We start from the raw sequence: 21,055 nt of genomic DNA, 5'->3' as shown, positions 1-21,055 counted from the left end.
TAATTGTTTAATTGAAGTCAAAGTTGAAAACTAAATTTGCTGATTTTAACATCCCTAACACATACCAGTCGTTGCAGAAATATTAAAATAAAATTTAACTCTTAAACATTATTTACCAAAGATTCACATCAAACATGAAATTTAGTCATTTTCAATCTTCATGTTCAGTTGAACACCCAGATAAACAGTATTTACACATACATTAGATAATTCGTCTGCATATTTTATGTTTAACAAGAATCATAAACCAGTAATACAGCATTACCCGCAAAGGATGAGACTTCAGAAACAGTCAGAATTTGTTGGGTCTTCGTCAACGTTAATTTTTTAATGTTCCCCGCAGCTTTAAACTAATTTTTTCAATTTGACAAATCATTGAATATACCATTCACGAACTATTTTCAAGATAGAAAAGCCCACTTCAACCTTCAAATCTTCATAGTTAACCCAACCCTAGCTGGGCTATGTTTGCTTAATATAGGCTGTGTGTGGGGGGGTCTCCCCCCCTTATGATTTTGCCCTTATAAGTTGAGAAAGGAGAGTGTGATACATGTCCTTAGTCTAACTTTTCAAGGCCTGCTCATTAAAAACAAGAACTCCTCTAACTTTAATGGTTATGGGGTGCAAGGGAAGATTTTTAATGAGTTCAAAAATTATGTCGGAAAAATGTTTAAAAATAATTATTTTTAACTTTAAAAAATATTAACAGACGACAAATATTATTACATTTTTCAAGGGCTTTTCAAATATAATTTTTCCCCTGTAGCTAAATTAATAAAAAAGTTATTAAGCATTTCCGATTTTTTTGAAACACCGACCACCCCCCCCCCCCCCCCCCCGTTTAACTGTCCTAAACTCTACCCTATGCGTTTTAAAAAAGAATGCCAACATTTTTTCACAACAATGATGTTGAAAAAGTAAAGAAGTTTCAGCGTTCCAATGCAAGTTAATTAGAAAAAAAATACAGAGAGGGGGGGGGAACTATTACCCCCCCCCCCCAGCCGTGATAGGGTTAAAGATTTTAAGGTTTTCATTAAAGTCTCATCCTTAGTTCGTAACCCTGTATATTCAAGATTCAACACTAGATACTAACTGATGTGAAAATAAAAAAGCAGAAAATCAGATGGGCGGATTATTGGTAACTACTAACTAATTTGGTAACTAACATTTTGTTAACTAACAATTTGACTAATAATTTGGCAACTTGACAATTTGGTAACTAACAATTTGGTAACTTGACAATTTGGTAACTCGACAATTTGGTAACCGACAATTTAGTTAGTTACCAAATTGTCAAGTTGCCAAATTATTAGTTACCAAATTGTTAGTTAACAAAATGTTAGTTACCAAATTATTAGTTACCAAATTGTTAGTTAACAAATTGTTAGTTACCAATAATCCGCCCATCGAAAATCACTGATCAACAATTTATTTTATCAGTTTTCATTCATACGATTTTTTAATATATCAAGAAATTATTGTTTTCCTGAAATTATTTTTTAAGTAACATAAAAATGAAAAATTGATTTTTATGGAACAAAATTTCGTGAAACTGAGGTAAAAAATTTCGTCGAAAGTGCATCGAAATTCGCGAAAAAAATTACGAAAATTTAAATGGAAACCCTAATGGATAGATAAATTATATGGTTATGTATATTTAATGAAATGATAAATTCAATGGATTAATAAATTCAATGGATAAATAAATTCAATGGATAAATAAATTCAATGGGTAGATAAATTCAGTGGATAGATAAATTCAATGGATTGGTGAATTTTTTGGAAAAATAAATTTGAAGAGATGATATTGTTGAGCGAAAGGTTGGACTGAATGTGCATTATTTTCAGATTTATCAAAGAGTGCCAAACAATCAATCAATCAATCAATCAACAACCTCGACATCTTGCAATGAAACAAAACAAAATCCGAAGGTAATATTACATTCCTTCATTTCTAACCAAAATCCAAACCATCGTTTCTAAAATTCCATGTTCTAAAGAACTCTTAGCACAAAAAATGTCAGCAAATTTGGTCCAGCTGTTTGGTCAGCTATATAAAAAAAGGCGATTAATCTCATTCAAAATCGAGACCATTTTTAAATCTACTTACAATTTCCGATTCTAGAAGCCCAATTTTAGGATCGTAAAATTTAGATCTATAATTAACAATTGTACTGTAATAAATTGTAACCTAACAATGAACATAAAACTGGGCAAACAGAGATTATCTTTTACTTTTTACTTGGCTCCAGTTGATAACTTTAGAAGCCTAGAAAAATAATTAATTTTAGAAGATACAAGCCTAAATTAGGCTTGTGGAATCGGAAAGTGTACGTAGATATTAAAAATGGTCTCAATCTTGAAAATCCGATTTCAAACAAGTCTGTAAACCCTTATACAAAATTGTATAAATGAAGATTATCTTATTTTTACCAAATTACTCACTCCAGTTAGAAACTTAAGGAGCCTATGAAATTGTTATTTTTAGATCTACAAGCCTAAAATTGGGCTTATTGAATCGGAAATTCTTCGTAGATTTTAAAAATGGTCTCAATCTTGAAAATTCAATTACAAACGAGTCTGAATTGATCCTTATTCCCAGTTTTTAAAACACCCTGTAAATAGCATTTCTAAGATTATAAAATAAAAAGATCTGATTTAAGCTTCATTTCCGTGTCGTCTAATTCACTATGGGTAACCCCTGCAGTTACATTTATGTAAATTTGGCAGTTTAGTTAAATCTGCCAAATCAAGGGACAATTTAAACTGATTCATTGACTTCACATAAGAAGGCCTGGTTTGGGTTCTGAATATAAAAGGATATTTATGAACATTTTGTTAGAGATGTAAAACTATCCTGAGAACATTTATTGTCTTACATAGTTGTAAAAAAAGGATATCATTTTGAAGATTTTATTACAAAAATAAAAATTCATTCATACAATATGCAATATTATTTCTTTTGGGATCCACAGGGGTTTCCTTAAGTTCTTATTTCATTTTGATATATATATTGCAATGTGCAATGTGCATGAATAACTGAGGATATAATAATGCTCATTCCTCAAGCGAACTTCAGATACGATTGTTATTTCTTTTCTTTTATTCGAGTCACATAGGTTTATTTACTTTCTGTCTTTATTGATAAACTATTCTTATTAATGGTCTTTTTCCATTATAGGTTTTTCTCCTCCTTATATTCAGTGACTTTTTTTCCTCCATAGAAGGTTTATTTACGCTTCTATGTAATTATTTTCCAACCAGCTCTTTACAAAACTGATTTCTAGAAATTCTAGTCAAACTAAGCATATATGTAAGATTAAATTAAACTTGAAATAAAACACGATTTACAATATTATAAAAGATTTGTTGTAGTAAATGTTTAAAAAATAATTAGCAATAGATTCTTCGGCATGATTTCTATATATACAAAACTTTCAAGTCAGATTTTCTCAGAGTTAATATATTAATATTACCGATCTACAATCAGCTCATGAATTAGATTTATTTAAGGCTTGGACAACTGGAACAACTGGGACAATTGGCATGTCAGGAACAGAGACACCCCTCCTCTCTTCCATGCATTCATTAGTCGAGGTAGTATATAATATACCATTTCAAGTCATTTTTTCCCAATCTGTAGCCATGGGTATTCCTAATTTTTCCTGCTTGGAGCTAAAGTGAATATTTATATTTTTCTGGACCCAGGGATTTCACCAGTATTTCCAAAGTTCAGGATATCTTTAGTCTTGTTTCCACTGATCTAATTGTGCTGGTTCATGATAAACTATTAAATTATATTGATGTTTAAGAAGTAGGAATGTCAAGCTTTAAAAAATAGCTCTCCTCTCGACCCGAGCGGACTAGGTTTGTAAGTTTGTTAAGTGACAAATCAAAGACTACTTGCAGCCAGGTATCTTGTAAAAGGTGTTTCAAGAAACACGACCTTAGCATGACGACTTGGAGGTCGTTATGTACCTTGAAATAATTTGCGACATGTATTATTAAACCTAATGTTAGGAGTAATGTTCTTGAGTTGGTATTTCCAACATGTGGTCTGCCTATGATGTGTTTTCCTAATAGCCGGACTCAAATGAAGATTTTTTTTAGATATTTTGGCAATTTTGGTTGAATTTATTAAATTGAAATCTTAACGAAGTTCTTAATATCTATGGTAATATTAACAGCACAAAAAAGGCATTTTGGAAATGCAAGGAATAGTAGAATTTTGTGATATTTTTTTTAAGTATCATACATTTTAAAGTAGTTTGACAAAAATATTCTGCAAATCATTTCATAGATCAAAAACGATCTTCAAGTCGTCCTGCCACTGTAATTTTTCGTGGGACTGAACGACCCTCATAAAATTAATATTATCGAACTGTACACATGATATTTTTGAAAACTGAACGGCATTATCTCATTTAAATCAGGTTTTTGATAAACAACTGAAATTATTTTTGATCTAGGTTGATGATAAACCTGAACAACAGAGAATTAATATAAGTGACTCTGATAACAACTATAACGGAAACAGCACCAAAGGAAACAACCCAGAGGGAAACATTACCAAAGTAAACAATACCAACGGAAACAGTACCAACGGAAACAGTACCAACGAAAACAGTACCAACGGAAACGGAAATACAACAGAAAACGGAAGTAGGCGGAAACGAGAAAAAAGGATGGCACGTGGTAAAGGACTAGAATCTGAGGTTGAACAAGGTGGGTTTTGAAATGTTAATTCTATCTGAAAAGTTCTTGATATTTAAAAATCGCCTGAGTCCTGAATTTATCAACGAAATAGATCATGCATTATATGGACTGTCCATGTAATTTTATGTGGCTCTCAATTTAGAGCCGGATTCACAATGGTGTCCTTGAGCCCAATATTGGAAGACATCGTCGTGGTTTTGTGCCCCTTAAATTCTTGCGATTTCCGTCCTTACACTGCTACACATATCCGCAATTTACTTTTATAGGACTGCAATATCGACAATAACATATTTTCAGTTAGGACAATAAGGATAAATTACATTTTGAGTTAATTCATTTATATATATATCGTATTTGCTGAATATTATCTGTTTTAAGATTTGTGTCATATACCATATCACATATACATGAGTTTTCCTATAACTTTGACACAGTTTTAAAAAATTAGAAAATGATACATATACGTACCTGTATCGTTACGCTTAAATAAACGTAAGGGGATAAAGACATTTTAATTTATAAAATTTACAAAAGTTTACGCTAAATATGATGCTGAATATACCGCATAGTTTTAAAGATGATAAAAGTCGTGAACTAATTAACTATTGAAACTGTATATATACATATATATACCAAAGTGCTTCATTTTTATATCAATTTACTTATAAAAAATATATATTTGCATATTATGAATATATTTTTTTAAACAATATATTTATTTCTTACTATTAAGATTATGATTAACATTTTTTATCATATAGCAATTCACTTTGTAATTTAGCGCAGGTTTTGCCTTACATAGATTTATATCTATCGAATCGTGATTTACAAAAAATAAGTTTTAACTTTTTAAAAATTAAGCTTTTACTTTAAGGAATACGAGAGAGCAGTCATATTCAGATTAGGTAATATTCTTTAAACTTAAAAATTGGAATTAAAGGAACTGTAAGCGTAAAATCAAGTGACCCTCCATGTACAGATGACAATGCCCTATTTTCAATGGTATCCTTAAAAGCGTTGTCTGATCAAGTATGAATTAAAAACTGTACATTTTCAATTTGCTGTTTCTCTTCAAAAGAGACATGCGCATTTTCTGCTTAAAAGAAGCAATGGAGAAACTATCAGAAGAAGACACGAAGACGATATCTTGATCAGATTAAAGGTTCAAGGGTACCGTTTAAATTTATCAATGCCAACTTTGCATGGAGGGTCACTTTAAATTACGCTTTAAGTTACCATTAAGTACAGATTGGAACCTGAAATTTTGGGAATTGAGCACGACCAATATCAGTAACAATTATATTATCAATTATATCCATTAAAAAGGAAAAGTATCATATTCAAAGTATATCCTAATTTTCAGATTTGTTCCGTATTTGCTGAATATTATCTGTTTTAAGATTTGTGTCATATACCATATCACATATACATGAGTTTTCCTATAACTTTGACACAGTTTTAAAAAATTAGAAAATGATACATATACGTACCTGTATCGTTACGCTTAAATAAACGTAAGGGGATAAAGACATTTTAATTCATAAAATTTACAAAAGTTTACGCTAAATATGATGCTGAATATACCGCATAGTTTTAAAGATGATAAAAGTCGTGAACTAATTAACTATTGAAATTGATTCATTATAAATCTCACTTAATATTTGATTGAGTTTCTATATATCAGGTCGACTTCTGTCTGGGGGAGCACGTGGCCCCGGAGTTTTCTTTATAATTCCCTGTGTGGATATGTATGAGAAGATAGATATGAGGGTTCAGAACTTCGATGTTCCTCCACAAGAGGTCAGTGCTTGATGCTGCGCAATTTCCCATTGCAAATCGAGTAAGAGAAATGAGGCATAAGTGTTATTAAGCCCTCTCTTAATCGACAAGTTACATAACTTAAAAGTTATACATCTTACTTTTTAAAATGAGCATTTTATAATCTTATCATTTTATTGGCATACATCACAATGTGGTGGTACTAAAGGAAGAAAAAGATATCTAAAATATTGTATTCAATTCTTTCACTTCGACATTCAGTGAAGCAATTGTGAAGCTGCTGTTTTCTAAAAGAACATTTCATTCGTTTAATTCTGATTATTTGTAATGCAGACTTTAGGAAATTTTTAAATATCCATATCTATATTTTTAGATTTTGACGAAAGACAGTGTAACAGTATTTGTAAACGCTATCATGTATTACAAGGTATAAATATATTTTTAAATATGCGCGTATTAACAAACATAAAGTAACCAAGTTAACATGTGCTTAAAGCAAGCACACGCCTTGTCAGTCATACAATGGTTGCAAAAAAACGATGTGTCCGCTACTCACTTGGTTTGCCTATAACAAGACATGTAAAGTTTCAAGGTTACCTCTAGAAATTTAATAGACCGCTAGCTTTAATGGTTTGGGCGCTAGGGAGGTTTAAAAAATGAGGAAAATTTAATGACAAATAATCAAATATGACACGTACATATTTATATGTCCATTTATCGAGGTCTCTTCAAGATGTAATTCTTAGATATGAAGCTCAGAAAACAAAAAATGTTACGCTTTGAAATAAAAATTAGAAGTTTGAAGGTGAAAGAGTCCAATTAAGAGTGTTAGAGCATAAAAACAGCCTGTTTACGGTTCAGAATTTTCATTTCTCAACAATTCCATCCCTCCGCCCCCACCCCTCACATATTAAACTTCTAACAAAAGGGGATGGGAGTGGGCGAACAAGATAATTGAGTGCGAAAGGAATGAACCTCTACATTAAAGATTCCTTTAGTAAGTCCTTGATATAAGTTTGATTTAAAGGCTTAGTTCAACCAATGCCTTTCATCCAATAAATACTGAATTTTTCCTCGAAGTAAAACGTTATACTTATTATATATATGTAAATGTGTATTCAATTCATAATTATATTCATATCGGTAAAAAAAACAGCAATTTGAGTGCATGGGTTTTCCTATAAAGAGAAATTTTAGTTTCCAAGGAAAGCTAGTATTAACAATTAAGATTTTTAAATGCTCAATTAGTTACAATACAGATTTTATTATTTTATATGATAAAAATGTCCAGATTCATAATAATGCAAACTTTTATATTGATTCAGCCCACTATGAGAAAATTAATTCACCAGTGTGCAAGAGAAATATTTATTTTACAGACCGTATCAAAATGGGTTTCCTGAATTCAAAACGTTGAAAATCAAAAAAATTCAATGCAAAACACTGCCTTTTTAACGGTAATTTGTAAGAGTCTCTTCAACATTAGAAAGAGAGAACCCATGTTTATCAGTGGTGTTTTAGTCTAAGATCCATCAAAAACTTTATACATTGTGTTTTCCTCACCAGCCTCCCTCTCCCCCTCTCTCACCTTCCTTGAGTTTAAGATTGTTAAATTTTTAAGCTCTATAAAACTTCTAACTTTTCAATAATCCAGACTTCCATTAACTAAAAGTAAGAAACTGTTTAATATTCAATATTTAAACATAATATATTCAACTCATTAATATAGATTGTTTTTCATAACCATGAAATGTAGCCAGTCTTCGCTTTTTAAGGGGAATTGTTTAAATTTATTTCTTGTTGAAATTCCTGAAAAAATAGGGAAAGCGCAAAAAAATACAAGTGTGAAAAAGGTAAGGCGGGGTGGGATTTTGTCTCGCCTTTTATAATTCATGGCACTATTTTTCCTGGTACTCTTTTTACCTGGTATTTCTTTCTACCTGGTGTTTCATTTTCCTGGTACTTCATTTTCCTGGTACTTCATTTTCCTGGTACTCTTTTTACCTGGTATTTCATTTTCCTGGTACTTCATTTTCCTGGTACTCATTTTATTCTGGTACTCTTTTTACCTGGTACTTCATTTTCCTGGTACTCTTTTTACCTGGTACTTCATTTTCCTGGTACTCTTTTTACCTGGTACTTCATTTTCCTGGTACTCTTTTTACCTGGTACTTCATTTTCCTGGTACTCTTTTTACCTGGTACTTCATTTTCCTGGTACTCTTTTTACCTGGTACTTCATTTTCCTGGTACTCTTTTTACCTGGTACTTCATTTTCCTGGTACTCTTTTTACCTGGTACTTCATTTTCCTGGTACTCTTTTTACCTGGTATTTCATTTTCCTGGTACTCTTTTTACCTGGATCTTCATTTTCCTGGTACTCTTTTTGCCTGGTTTTTCATTTTCCTGGTACTCTTTTTACCTGGTATTTCATTTTCCTGGTACTCTTTTTACCTGGATCTTCATTTTCCTGGTACTCTTTTTGCCTGGTTTTTCATTTTCCTGGTACTCTTTTTACCTGGTATTTCATTTTCCTGGTACTCTTTTTACCTGGATCTTCATTTTCCTGGTACTCTTTTTGCCTGGTTTTTCATTTTCCTGGTACTCTTTTTACCTGGTATTTCATTTTCCTGGTATTTCATTTTCCTGGTACTTCATTTTCCTGGTACTTTTTTTTCTGGTACTATTTTTTTCCAATATTTCCAATGTTACTGTGAATGTATACTGTATATTAAACAAAGTATTAAGTGTACTGTCCAATTACATTAATATTATGTTTACGATGACAAGGTTAAAAATATACAATATGTAAAAGAAATATTGTATAACGAATACTGTGTTAATTTTAACATTTTGTCTCTAATCAATCCAATTTTCCCAATTAATTGTCCTTACCGTGAAATTAATTTGAATGCTGTAAAACTGGCGGAACCTCTAACTCAGGGGACATTAGTTCCAAAACTAACACTTGGCCCACTGAGTGTTAGAAATGGGCACAAATTGAAAGACTGGGTTTTTGGGGATCCCGGCCAATATCTGCAGCCAGAGTGTAAGTCGATAATAAAAACATAACCAACATTTTATTTAACATAACGAGGACAACAATTCCCAATTTTATACTTTTTAAATCAAATTATAATTGGAGTTCTTTTCATATTAAATCTCTTGACCGTTTTCAAGACAATGTTAGGTTTTTCATTTTCGAACATATCCTGAATTTGAAACATTGTCGCGCTTTCGAGACAAAACCCACTTTCCCGTTTTTAAGTATAATCCTCAATTCAAAACAAAACTCACTTTCATAAATTACAAATAAATCACTGAAAACAAAAATTATCTTATAAAGACTAAATTAACTTCTGAATTATTTCTAGAATCTAAGTTTCCACATTTTATCTGTTAAATTAGAGAATATTGATGATTTATTTTAAAATATTTTAAACACACAGTTTCCTGCATTTCTAGTTAATTCCATATTGTATACAAATGATATTAATGATATTAATATTTTGATTTCTCAATGCTGTAATTATTTTTAAATTCTAAAAGAACAGTTAGTTTTTATTTCCTATTCTGTTTATATTTTACCTTATCAAAAAATCTTGTTTTGTTACGGAAGTGCGTAAATGCTTGAAAATTGACATTGATATGAATTCTGGTAATTGTCTCAAAATCAGGATATGTTCCGAAAACGCGACATGAGCTGAAATCCGGTAATTGTTTCAAAATAGGGATATGTTTGAAAATCAAATCAAGAATCATCAAGAACTAATTCTCACAACTTATTATTAGTTTAAAATTGACTTTTATTGTTTTAATATATAGTTTTAGCCATTTTTATAAATATATGGTGTAGTTTTGTTCTACTCGTTTTGGATTTAAAGATACATGCTCTTGAAAAAGATAACTTTGCAGATTTGGCCCAATTCTAACACTCAGTATTAGAAATAGGCCAAGTGGTAGTTTTGAAACTAATATCTCCTGTACCTCTGAGCGCGCATTTTGAAGGTTGAATTTTGAATCTAACTTGAATGCAGTGACTATCAATAAAACAAAATAGTTTAGGAAAGTAAAGATCAACTATACAGTTGCAGGAAATTAAGTAAAAAAGACTGAACCATCCTGTACAGTAGTTTATGTAGTCTCCTTTTTGTTGGTAACCCTGTATAGTTTAAATAAAAGAATGAGAAAGGAATGAACAAATAGATGAATTGAGTAGAAGCATGAAGAGAAGAGAGAACAAAAAGAACAATACAATCTAAGACAAAAGATCCGGATTCCTTTAATCAAATGTTGAACCTTTTATGTGTTTTGTCTGTACTTAAGGGATGTTTGTCAGTACTTAAGGAAAGTTTGTTTGAAATTGAGGGATGTTTGTCAGTACTTGAGGGGTGTTTGTCAGTACTAGAGGAATGTTAGTCGGAACTTGTTTTGTGTTTGTCAGTACTTGAGTGATGTTTGTCAGAAATAGAGGAATGTTTGTCAGTACTTGAGGGGTGTTTGTCAGTACTAGAGGAATGTTTGTCGGAACTTGATTTGTGTTTGTCAGTACTTTTGTGATGTTTGTCAGAAATAGAGGAATGTTTTTCAGTACTTGAGGGGTGTTTGTCAATACTTGAGGGGGGTTTATCAGTACAGATTCTATAGAATTAAATTTTAATTCTACACAATTAATTCTTTACAAAAAAAAATTAAAATTTATATTCTAGGTAAAAAATGCAACCTCAGCAATTGCAAATGTTGATGATTATGGAGGCTCAGCAAGGTAAGTTTATAAATTTCATCCAAATAGAAAATTACAAAAAAAAGGTTCATAAATTTCCCATTGTTAAACAATAGAGAAATCATAGTATTCAAGGATATCCATTCAAAGAGTTGCGTCAAAGTTTTAAATCGTTTAAAAGACAGTTTACAACAACAGCCTGTGGCGACTAACGCCTTTCTATGATTTGATGACAATAAATACGTTGCAATTTCTACATTTTTTTTTTAGAATTGCATTTTGATTAACTATGTTCTCTTCAATATATTTTAAATTATCTCAAAATATTTGTTTAGATTGTTGGCTGCCACTACACTAAGGAATGTTCTTGGGACCCGGAATTTAGGAGATATTCTCTCAGAACGTGAATCTATTGCTCAAGAAATGCAGGTTACATGATTACACCCATCATTGCTAATCAACCAGGGTGCCCCTTTTCGTTTATTTAGGGAAGGGTATCGTTTTTGAATTTTTTTTTCAAAACGAAAGCGTCTGTTGTGAATTTGCCCATCTCTACATTGTACCCCATTATTTTGAAGTGAAAGGATGAGCCTTCGCTACTCAAAATTATTAGCTGTTGACGAAAACATATCATTTTTTACCAACATAAATCCCGACACGTAACTTTGAAAACATCTCGTAACTTTTGGCAAAAAATAAAGTGATTTTATTAAAGGATTATTTGATGTTTTTAGTTATGTGATTATCTTATATATTATAAAGGCCACCCTTGACGAGGCAACAGAGCCCTGGGGTGTCCAGGTAGAGAGGGTAGAAGTAAAGGATGTCAGGGTACCAGAGCAGCTACAGCGAGCTATGGCAGCTGAAGCAGAAGCAGCTCGTGAAGCTAGAGCTAAGGTTATAGCTGCTGAGGGAGAGCATAAAGCTAGCAGAGCTCTCAGACATGCTGCTGAAATCATAGCGGATAGTCCAGCAGCATTGCAGGTTAGAAATAAATATATTATATTGGATAGTGGTAGTGTTACAGGTTAGAACTAGATATATTGTAGTGGATAGTGGTAGTATTACAGGTTAGAACTAGATATATTGTAGTGGATAGTGGTAGTATTACAGGTTAGAACTAGATATAGTATAGTGGATAGTGGTAGTGTTACAGGTTAGAACTATATATATTAAAGTTGATAGTGGTAATATTATTGGTTAGAACTAGATATATTAAAGTGGATAGCGGTAGTGTTACAGATTAGAACTAGATATATTTTAGTGTATAGTGCTAGTATTGTTGGTTAGAACAAGATATATTATAGTGGATAGTGGTAGTATTACAGGTTAGAACTAGATATATTAAAGTTGATAGTGGTTAAATTATTGGTTATAACGAGATATATTATAGTGGATAGTGGTAGTGTTACAGGTTAGAACTAGATATATTATAGTGGATAGTGGTATTGTTACTAGTTAGAACTAGATATATTATTGTGGATAGTGGTAGTATTACAGGTTAGAACTAGATATATTATAGTGGATTTTATTTTGAGGCGTGGCCTGTGGGTGTCGCTTTTCATGTGCTTTTAAAAAAAGATTTTCTGCCTTTTAACTAATTTTCAAATATAAAATTTGTAAAATTTTTTGTGAAACTTTTTAAAAGTTAAAGATGATTCAATATTTGAAAAGATTATTAAATTATTAAAGAATTCCCAACATTATTTGATGTTTGTTATCGCATATTTATGTGTAATGGTTTTCTACCATTTTCAGTATCTCATGTTCTATCTAATAACACAAAAATGTAATAGAAAAAGGATATTGTTGCACAAACAAAAGCTATCAATTACCTCAGAACCTTTTTCATAAGAAGTGAATTATAGATTTTAATCTATAACATATTATAAAGATTGTTCACAAAATAAAAAATACTCATAAAATCTCTCTTTCCCAGTTCCTTGAATCACAAAACAACAATAATGTTTGTCTTTAAAAATGTTCTTAAGGTCCAGAATGGTCAAAACGTTTAGCCACAATGTACATCGCGTTTTTGCTGAATAAAGCTTTAAGACTCATTCACGTCGTATTCTCTATTCGTCTTAAATAGATTAACGAGGAGAATTTCATAAATAGATTTACGAGCAGATTTTCATAAATAGATGTACGAGCAGATTTACATAAATAGATTTACGAGCAGATTTTCATAAATAGATTTACGAGCAGATTTACATAAATAGATTAACGAGCAGATTTTCATAAAAACGATCCCCACGGCAAAAGCTTTAAACTATTGATAATTGAAATCTGCCATAAAGCGTAAAAAATGATTTCTTATATCTAGATCTTTGGCCATTTTAGAGTCGCTTGAAATGATGAAGTTTTTTTAAGGTTGAAATTTTTCTTTGTTTTTATCAAAACCTCTGAAATGGTTTAGTTTTTCATGGCTTTAATAATATAAACCTTCCTTTTTTCTTGAAACTTGTTAAAATATTTTCTGAGCTAGATTTATTGAGTATTTAACATGCAACAAACACATAACCATAAAAAAGCAACCCCGTTTTAGAGTTTAGGTCATGATAATATAGATTCTTTATTTTGTATTTTCTTTTTTCCCTCCTATCTTAAAAAGTGTGTGTTATAAGCTCTAAGCTTAGAAGCAAGAGCGGCCTGAGTTTAATGTTTGTAGGCTTCCCAACACGATTTTATAATTTATCTGTACACTATATTGTCTATCCAACTTAAAGAGCAAGTTTGCAGATGTTGATGTCATGTTTCTCACATTTATTTGTAAAAAAAATTCTGGAGACCAGCTAAGGGAACTTTCGTATAAATTCCCTTTTATTCGAATTTAGAGCACAAAATATCTAATATATCTGTGGATCGGTTGCATTCCTTTTAAAAGCCTTTCTTCATTGGATTTTTAAAATACATTTGCTTTATTCAAGTTTAAAATTCTAATCGATGTAATCGTCTGAAATTTAGTTTTTCGGAATTAAAATATAATTTAGAAAATTTGGCTAAAGTTATCAACACTTAATTTTGAATGGTTGGGCAGTTAATCTGCAATATGTTGATGTGAAGTATAGTTTTACATTTACGAAATCGTGTTTTTTTATAATTTCAAGAGAATTGGTTTTCTTCACCGCTTAAAATGTTTATGAAAATTACAATTTCTTTGAAATTACAATTTATATCGTTCAGAATTTGCTTTCTTTCGCTTTCTATTATAAAAGGGAGAGTTTGCAATTTTAAAATAGAAAAAAAATATAGTAACGTTTCCACCAAACAAAAGAATGTCTTGTTAACTTTTACTTGCTAAAACTAATTCCTTAATTGATAGTGTTGTATCTAGTCTAGGAAGCATACACTTAATATGTAACCTTGTCATGTATATTTTATTTTACCTGTAATCGTGGTTCAAGTGCCATCATTTTTGTCTAATTGAAAACCCTTCAATATCTCTATCTTATCAATTTTGTTTAAACTTTGCCCCTTTCCCGGATTTCTCTCTTTTTGCTGGAATTCCTAGAATCTAGCAGGAAGTATAGAACCCTAGTTCTAATGGTTCTAGGGACAACCACATCATTAAATGTAGTTTTCACAGTTTTTAACGGAGGCCTGAAAAATTCACGATCTGGCTTTACATAGTTCCAAAAATTTATTTGTGGTTCAAGCTGCTGACATGGTAGAGTTTGAATTTAAAAGTTGACCAATATTTTGCTAGGGTTGATTTCCCCCCATTCTGTGATATATTCATTATAAAGTAGATGCATCCCTTTAAATATACTTTTGTATTTCAGCTTCGATACCTGCAGACTTTAAGTAGTATATCAGCTGAGAACAACAGTACAATCGTTTTCCCTGTTCCAATAGATATCATCTCGAAGATGATTTCAAAATAAAGGTAAAGAATTAATTTTAGGACTAGAAGGAATAGAATGGACTTCGGGGGACTTGAATAGACCAGTAGAATGTACTAGAGTGGACAAGCAGAAAGGACCTGAAAGGAATATAAATAAATAAATGAACTCGTAGAAGGGACTTTAATGGAAAAATGGTGTAAAAACGAAAGAAAGAACTATATGGACCGAGAAAGGAACAGGAAGGTCTAATATTTAGGAGTAAAAGGACTATAGAAGAAAATAAAAGCAACTATAAGAGACTAAAAGTAGTATAAAAAATCTAATTTATAAATAATGATATTTTATTTAATATATACTTTTGGGATTATGTGAAAAATAAAGAAAGATACAAGGTTAATGGTTACCATTGAATAATGACACTTCAGGGACGACTGAACGAACAAAATTCTTTTTCTTACATTCCTAGAGCTCTGAAGCTGTACAAAACTCCTTTTTCTTGTAAAACTATTTATGTTTCCTATAAAACCACTACATATAAGCCCAAATTTTACCTTGACTAAAGAGTTTTTAGGTCGTCATCAATGTCTTATCCTAAAAAGTCTCTTATTGTACATACATTTTGCTTCCTTTATGAAAAATAGAGTACATTAGTAGATATATTGTGTATGATCATTAGTTTTCTTCTTTTCAGTCAGATTGAGAGAAGTATAGTTCCAGTATTCTTTGGTATTGGAGTTCAGTCACGGATATACAGCTAGGTACAGAATACAAGGTTATCCACAAATATTGAAACTGTAACGACAACGCATAACACTTCAAAAAAGTCACGCTTTTTGGATTAAATTGGGAGTTCTTAACTGCATGACAAAGAAAATGACATGCGCCAAAACAAAATTTGATAAATAAGACAAAATGTGTCGTCTTTAGAGTCTCATTCTTTGTGGGCACCTTACATAAATAAATTAATAAATAACAGTTCCTTTTAAAAGATGTGCCAGCAAATAAAATCTTACTGCTAGAAGGAATTTTCCTGAAAAAACACCTGAGTTGAAAACTTTAGAATGAGATATCCTTAATCCCGATTACTTAATCACAGTATCCAATGGACACACTTTTGATTTTCTCCTTAACCCGTTCTTTTTTGGATTTAGTAGAGAAAAATCAAAAACCAGTTTTTAAAAATTAAATAGTCCCTCCCGTTTCTGTATATTAATCTTAATTGGCGCGCTAAATTTCAAATTTATCAGCTTCATATATGCGACTCTGATTGGTTGATTTGTATACACTTTTCAGGATACAAGTGCAAGATAAGGTTAGTCTCGATATTAACAAAAAGAGAGGATCAAGCATTAATCTCGATATCCACCATTTTAAAGTTTTCAGCTCAAAAATCATAATTTAATGTTATATCTAGATTATAGTCTAACATAAAGAACGCAAATAACTTAAAATTGATATTAACACGTCTTGAATCATGCATTTAGTATTTATTTTTCTTGTGCATCTATTTTATTTTCTGGAACACATTCGGGGCACTTTTTCTAAATATTAAATAGTTAAAAATTGCTAAATCCTTAAAGACATTTTATAGTTAAAAAATATCGAAGACAAAGACGATGTGCAATCTTAATCACCCGAATATTGGAGAGGATTGACTCAAATAAAAAACGTGAAATAGAAATTCAATCCTATTCCTACTTAATTATTTAATGTTTATATTCGTTAATATCGAGATTTGTTGGTTCTGAGGGAGGGGCAAATTTAGTTTACATAAATTACCAACTTTTTTATTTTAGGAGGAATTCTCATGAATTGAACTAAACAATAACTGAACTCATTAAAGTTCACGACTGTTTACTTGTGTCAGAATGTGCTCTAATAGATTCTTTCGAGTTATCAAATCCGATAACAAAGTTTTCCTGCCCGCACTGATTACTAGTTTTAAAAAACTTGAGTTGAGGCCTGAGAAATGTTAGAGGTTGAGGGACTTATGAATGTGAATACTCTAAAATAAATAGAAATAAACTGTATCAGAGGAGATTTCATAATATGTGAGGTTATATACACAATTGTACAATAAAACTTAAAATTATATACAGTTTGATGATCTCAGAGAAAGCCCAATACAGATAGTTAAAACTGCAGCTTAAACTCATCACACACCGTACAGAAGTTTTTTTGAAAATTATAAATTTATTTTGTTTTGAATACTCTACTAAAATATGTATGTAAATAACGTATATTTGTTTAAAAGGAAAATTCATTTTAAACAAAAAAGCTTGTTTGAATACAATTTTAATCAGCTCTCTTTTCTTATTCATTAAATTGTCCTGAAGCACTTAAAAAAGATATTATCAGTTTGTTTTTTAATTACAAAATTACAAATAAGAAAAGGTTTATTGAGGTAGGAGGGGGGGGGGAGAGATTTTGATTAGAATTGTATTATATTCTACTGAGGCTGTTGCATGTTGAAGCTTAAACTTTGCTACTATGGTGTCCGGTTGCATGGTTTAGGTTAGAATATGGGGGGAAGACCGTTGTAAGAGGGAACAAGAAGTGAAGGTTGGAAGGTAGGGGGTAGCAAGGGGCATAATGAGTGGCTAAATACCTTATTATTTTTTTTAATTTGTTCAACTTATTTTCAAGAAAAAATTTATTAGAAATTTTTAGTATATATCTTGTATTTCGTTCAATATCTGTAAAATGTTAAACACTAAGAACAAAAAAATATCTTTTTTGTGTCTTCCTGTTGAAATGTCTGGAATAAAAATTATCTAGTTTTAATTATTTAGCTTTGGTTTTCATGGCATTTTGAATTTAAAAATATGTTTAATTTCAATATCTTTAGCTTTCAAGAAAAAAATGCAGTATTTTTGAAAAGAATTAAATTTGGGTTCAGGTACGAATTCAATTCTTTAAAGTAGAAACGCTTAAAAACTGATAATATTTTTCCTAAGAAAGACCTGTAATTTGGTTGGTCTGGTTTCAATTTATAAACGCCTGTGTTTTCTTCAATTCAATTCCCAAATCAAGAAAACTACTTTCCGGGTAAAAAAAGTAAAGATCATTCTTTTAATATCAACATGTAAATTAGAAAGTTGATAGATTATTGCTCTAGCAAACAGCACAATTATATTTATTGTAAATAATTTAAATATCTATTACTACTTATTTCAAATTAGTATGTAAAAAGAAACGATCGAATAAAAATGTAGTTTTATTGTATTGTAGTAATTTAAATGGAATTATAATAGACGCTACAATCTGGTGAGAAATATTTTAAGTACAGATACTGGAAATTATTGTACCAGTACATTAACTTGATATTGTTGAATCAGTACACTAACTGGATATCATTGTAAAAGTACTAGAACTGGATATTGTTTTACCAGTACATTAACTTGATATTGTTGTATCAGTACACTAACTGGATATTATTGTAAAAGTACTAGAACTGGATATTGGTGTACCAGAATAAGAACTGGATATTGCTGTAAAGTAAGAATTATTATTGTTCTAGTACAATCAAGGAGAATAGAATATATATTAGAGTGGAATTCAGAAATCCCTCGGTATGAATTTTTTCAGTTCCTTCAAGCCTGAAAAGGGAGTTCAAAGTGTACAAATCATGTAAATGTTTACAAATTTTATGCAGTAGAGTACATTAATACAGTATGTTCCCTAGACCATCCATTTCAATTTCGAATTTTTTAAAGCTGTTAAATAAACTTTATAGTGAATTAGCTAAATAAAAATATTATTTGATTTATAGTTATAACGGAAAATCATCGTTTGTAAAGTGAAAGGCATAGAGTCTATGTAAAATGATCATTGGTCAATTGTGAAACCAGCCTATTTCATAATTTGGTTTTCTTTTAATATTAATTTTAGATTTTCTATAAAATGATGTACCAGGATTTAGCAAAAATATGTGAAGTACACCTGCAGTATGGAAACAGTACAACATATTGGCCGTTTTACACTTTTTCTAGTAAATTCCACTCTAATATATATTCTATTCTCTTTGATTACAATATCCAAATACTTCTGTATTTGAATGGTATATTGTTAAACGATTACAATAATCGAGTCCTAGAGCAAGAACTGAATTTTGTTGTAAAATTATAAGAATACCAGTACAAAAACTGGAAACTTAAATTCTTCTTTTCAGTATTACTTAGTAAATTCATCTATGTAAAATAAATAAAGAATATTTAAAGAATTTTTTTACCGTAGAGCAAAAGAAAACTAATTTTTATAGTTATTTTGATTTTTTTATTACATTTCATTGTATCAATGTTTCATTTATCTTAGTTCAGTTAATTAGATCTTTAAATGAAAACTAACGAATCGAATCGTATTCGCACTCGAATCTAATCACTTATACAGGTTTCGATAAGAATGAAAAGCATTGGGTTACAAAGTGTTACAAATATTGTAATAAAAAAATACGGTAAGATGTTTTCAAAAATGACAGAGAGATGTTGCAATTTTTTAGAGAAAGACTGTTAGAGAACACAAAAAACGTAAAGAATAAACGACCATGAATGTGAAAATGACAGCGCCTGGTTATAAATGTTTAATTACAGTGTTTAGAAGAGGACTGAAGCACCTCTTTACAAGGTTATATAATATACTAATAGCATTTGTATAGTCACAGAGGGGACAAAATATACATAATATATATTTATAAGGTTTCAGTAATTCAATCAAACACTGTCATGAAAATTAAAAATAATATTTAAATGTTAAGAAAAAAAAGTATAGCCAATAGCAAGTTTAGCTCATTAAGAAGTCTTCAAGTTAGCCATTTCGACTAGACTAGACGTTACAGCGTAGATTCTTGGGATGCAAAGAACCCATCAAAGAGATAATTAAGAAAATATTTATTTTTATTTTTATATGGCTCTATAGACCATGCTCTGTGTCAACCATATGTATGTCATTTGTTCTATTGGTCATTCACTCAGGAGATCTTTTTCTCTGACGGCATCTGCTTTATAAGTAATGATCTATATCGTTGCAATTCTATATGTTTTTATCTTAAAATTAAGAAGTATAAACAAATTCAAAAATGATTTTTCTTGATCTGAAAGATGTAGTAAAGACAATAAGACCAGCAGAATTGCAGAAAAACTAGCAATCAATATCTAAACAAAAAATGGCGATAATATTAGTTTATCAGTGATTATTATTTATGCTTATGAAATGAATATTCTTTTCCCTCCCACTAGATATAATTATATTGACAGAGTGGTAGACATAATAGTCTCTTGAGAGATATTCAACCAAACCTAATCATTTACAGTATCTATATCATCTTAGGTCTCTTGCTTTTAGGAATACAAAATTCTTTACAACATATATTACACAATGAGGTTTAGCTTACACAAGGAGTAAAGAGGCATTTATTCTCCGAATAATCAACTTCCCCTTGGGGGATCTCAGCTGTACAACTTCTATAAGTGACCTTCGAACAATTAGTAGAAGCAAATTTACAAGGATCATTTAGGCAAAGGATAATTTTTATTCAATCCTACAGTTTCGATGTTTTAGAAAAAAAGATCTAAATCTTATGAAAATTTCAAGCACGTTGTAATATAAACTGAGCTGAAAACTTTAGAATGGTGGATATCGGGATTAAGGCTTAATCCACTCTTTTTCTTAATCTCGAGATTAAATATTGCTTGTTCTCCACTCATTTTTAATCTCCAGATTAATTATACGATCAGGATTAAGGATATCCCATTCTAAAGTTTTCAGCTCTGGTGATATATTGGTGATCGTCTTCCGCCTAATGATATAAAACATCAATTCTGATGTCTCTGGAAAATTAACATAAACATTTAAAGAAATGTTTGGGCCGTGCCAGTGCACATATAACCTCCCTTGCTCAGGGCTTCATAAACTAAAAAGCAGTTTTTATCTTAGGAAAACACAGCTGCTGAACTCGGAATAAATTTAGAAGTGAGAGTATGAAAAAGAACACC

General features: G+C 30.7%; 2 protein-coding genes across 2 annotated transcripts; both read left to right on the top strand.

Moving 5' to 3' along the window:
- The first annotated feature begins 1,814 nt into the window (after positions 1-1,814).
- LOC111713904 (putative uncharacterized protein DDB_G0277057) lies at positions 1,815-4,736 on the top strand. The gene is made up of 3 exons (XM_023488894.1): positions 1,815-1,932; positions 3,514-3,597; positions 4,470-4,736. The coding sequence occupies exons 2-3, from the start codon at positions 3,547-3,549 to the stop codon at positions 4,734-4,736; spliced, it is 318 nt and encodes a 105-aa protein (XP_023344662.1). The 5' UTR covers positions 1,815-1,932; positions 3,514-3,546.
- Positions 4,737-5,535: 799 nt separating this feature from the next.
- Positions 5,536-17,157, top strand: LOC111713929 (band 7 protein AGAP004871). Its single transcript, XM_023488919.1, has 9 exons — positions 5,536-5,621; positions 6,401-6,516; positions 6,869-6,922; positions 11,204-11,259; positions 11,553-11,646; positions 11,980-12,201; positions 15,003-15,106; positions 15,757-15,823; positions 16,862-17,157. The coding sequence occupies exons 2-7, from the start codon at positions 6,463-6,465 to the stop codon at positions 15,102-15,104; spliced, it is 582 nt and encodes a 193-aa protein (XP_023344687.1). The 5' UTR covers positions 5,536-5,621; positions 6,401-6,462; the 3' UTR covers positions 15,105-15,106; positions 15,757-15,823; positions 16,862-17,157.
- The last annotated feature ends 3,898 nt before the right edge of the window (positions 17,158-21,055 follow it).

This window comes from Eurytemora carolleeae, unplaced genomic scaffold (genome assembly GCF_000591075.1).
Source record: "Eurytemora carolleeae unplaced genomic scaffold, Eaff_2.0 scaffold3, whole genome shotgun sequence".
Classification (NCBI taxonomy): Eukaryota; Metazoa; Arthropoda; class Copepoda; order Calanoida; family Temoridae; genus Eurytemora; species Eurytemora carolleeae.
This window is presented reverse-complemented; position numbering and strand designations above follow the sequence as displayed.

What these genes read in the sequence shown, in the direction of transcription:
- LOC111713929 (XM_023488919.1), top strand. Translation starts at nt 6,463, where the DNA reads ATGTATGAGAAGATAGATATGAGGGTTCAGAACTTCGATGTTCCTCCA. An exon ending in GATTATGGAGGCTCAGCAAG is followed by an intron (nt 11,260 to 11,552) that starts GTAAGTTTATAA and finishes ATATTTGTTTAG; the next exon opens with ATTGTTGGCTGCCACTACAC. An exon ending in CTATTGCTCAAGAAATGCAG is followed by an intron (nt 11,647 to 11,979) that starts GTTACATGATTA and finishes TATATTATAAAG; the next exon opens with GCCACCCTTGACGAGGCAAC.
- LOC111713904 (XM_023488894.1), top strand. Translation starts at nt 3,547, where the DNA reads ATGTCAGGAACAGAGACACCCCTCCTCTCTTCCATGCATTCATTAGTC. An exon ending in CCATGCATTCATTAGTCGAG is followed by an intron (nt 3,598 to 4,469) that starts GTAGTATATAAT and finishes TTTTTGATCTAG; the next exon opens with GTTGATGATAAACCTGAACA.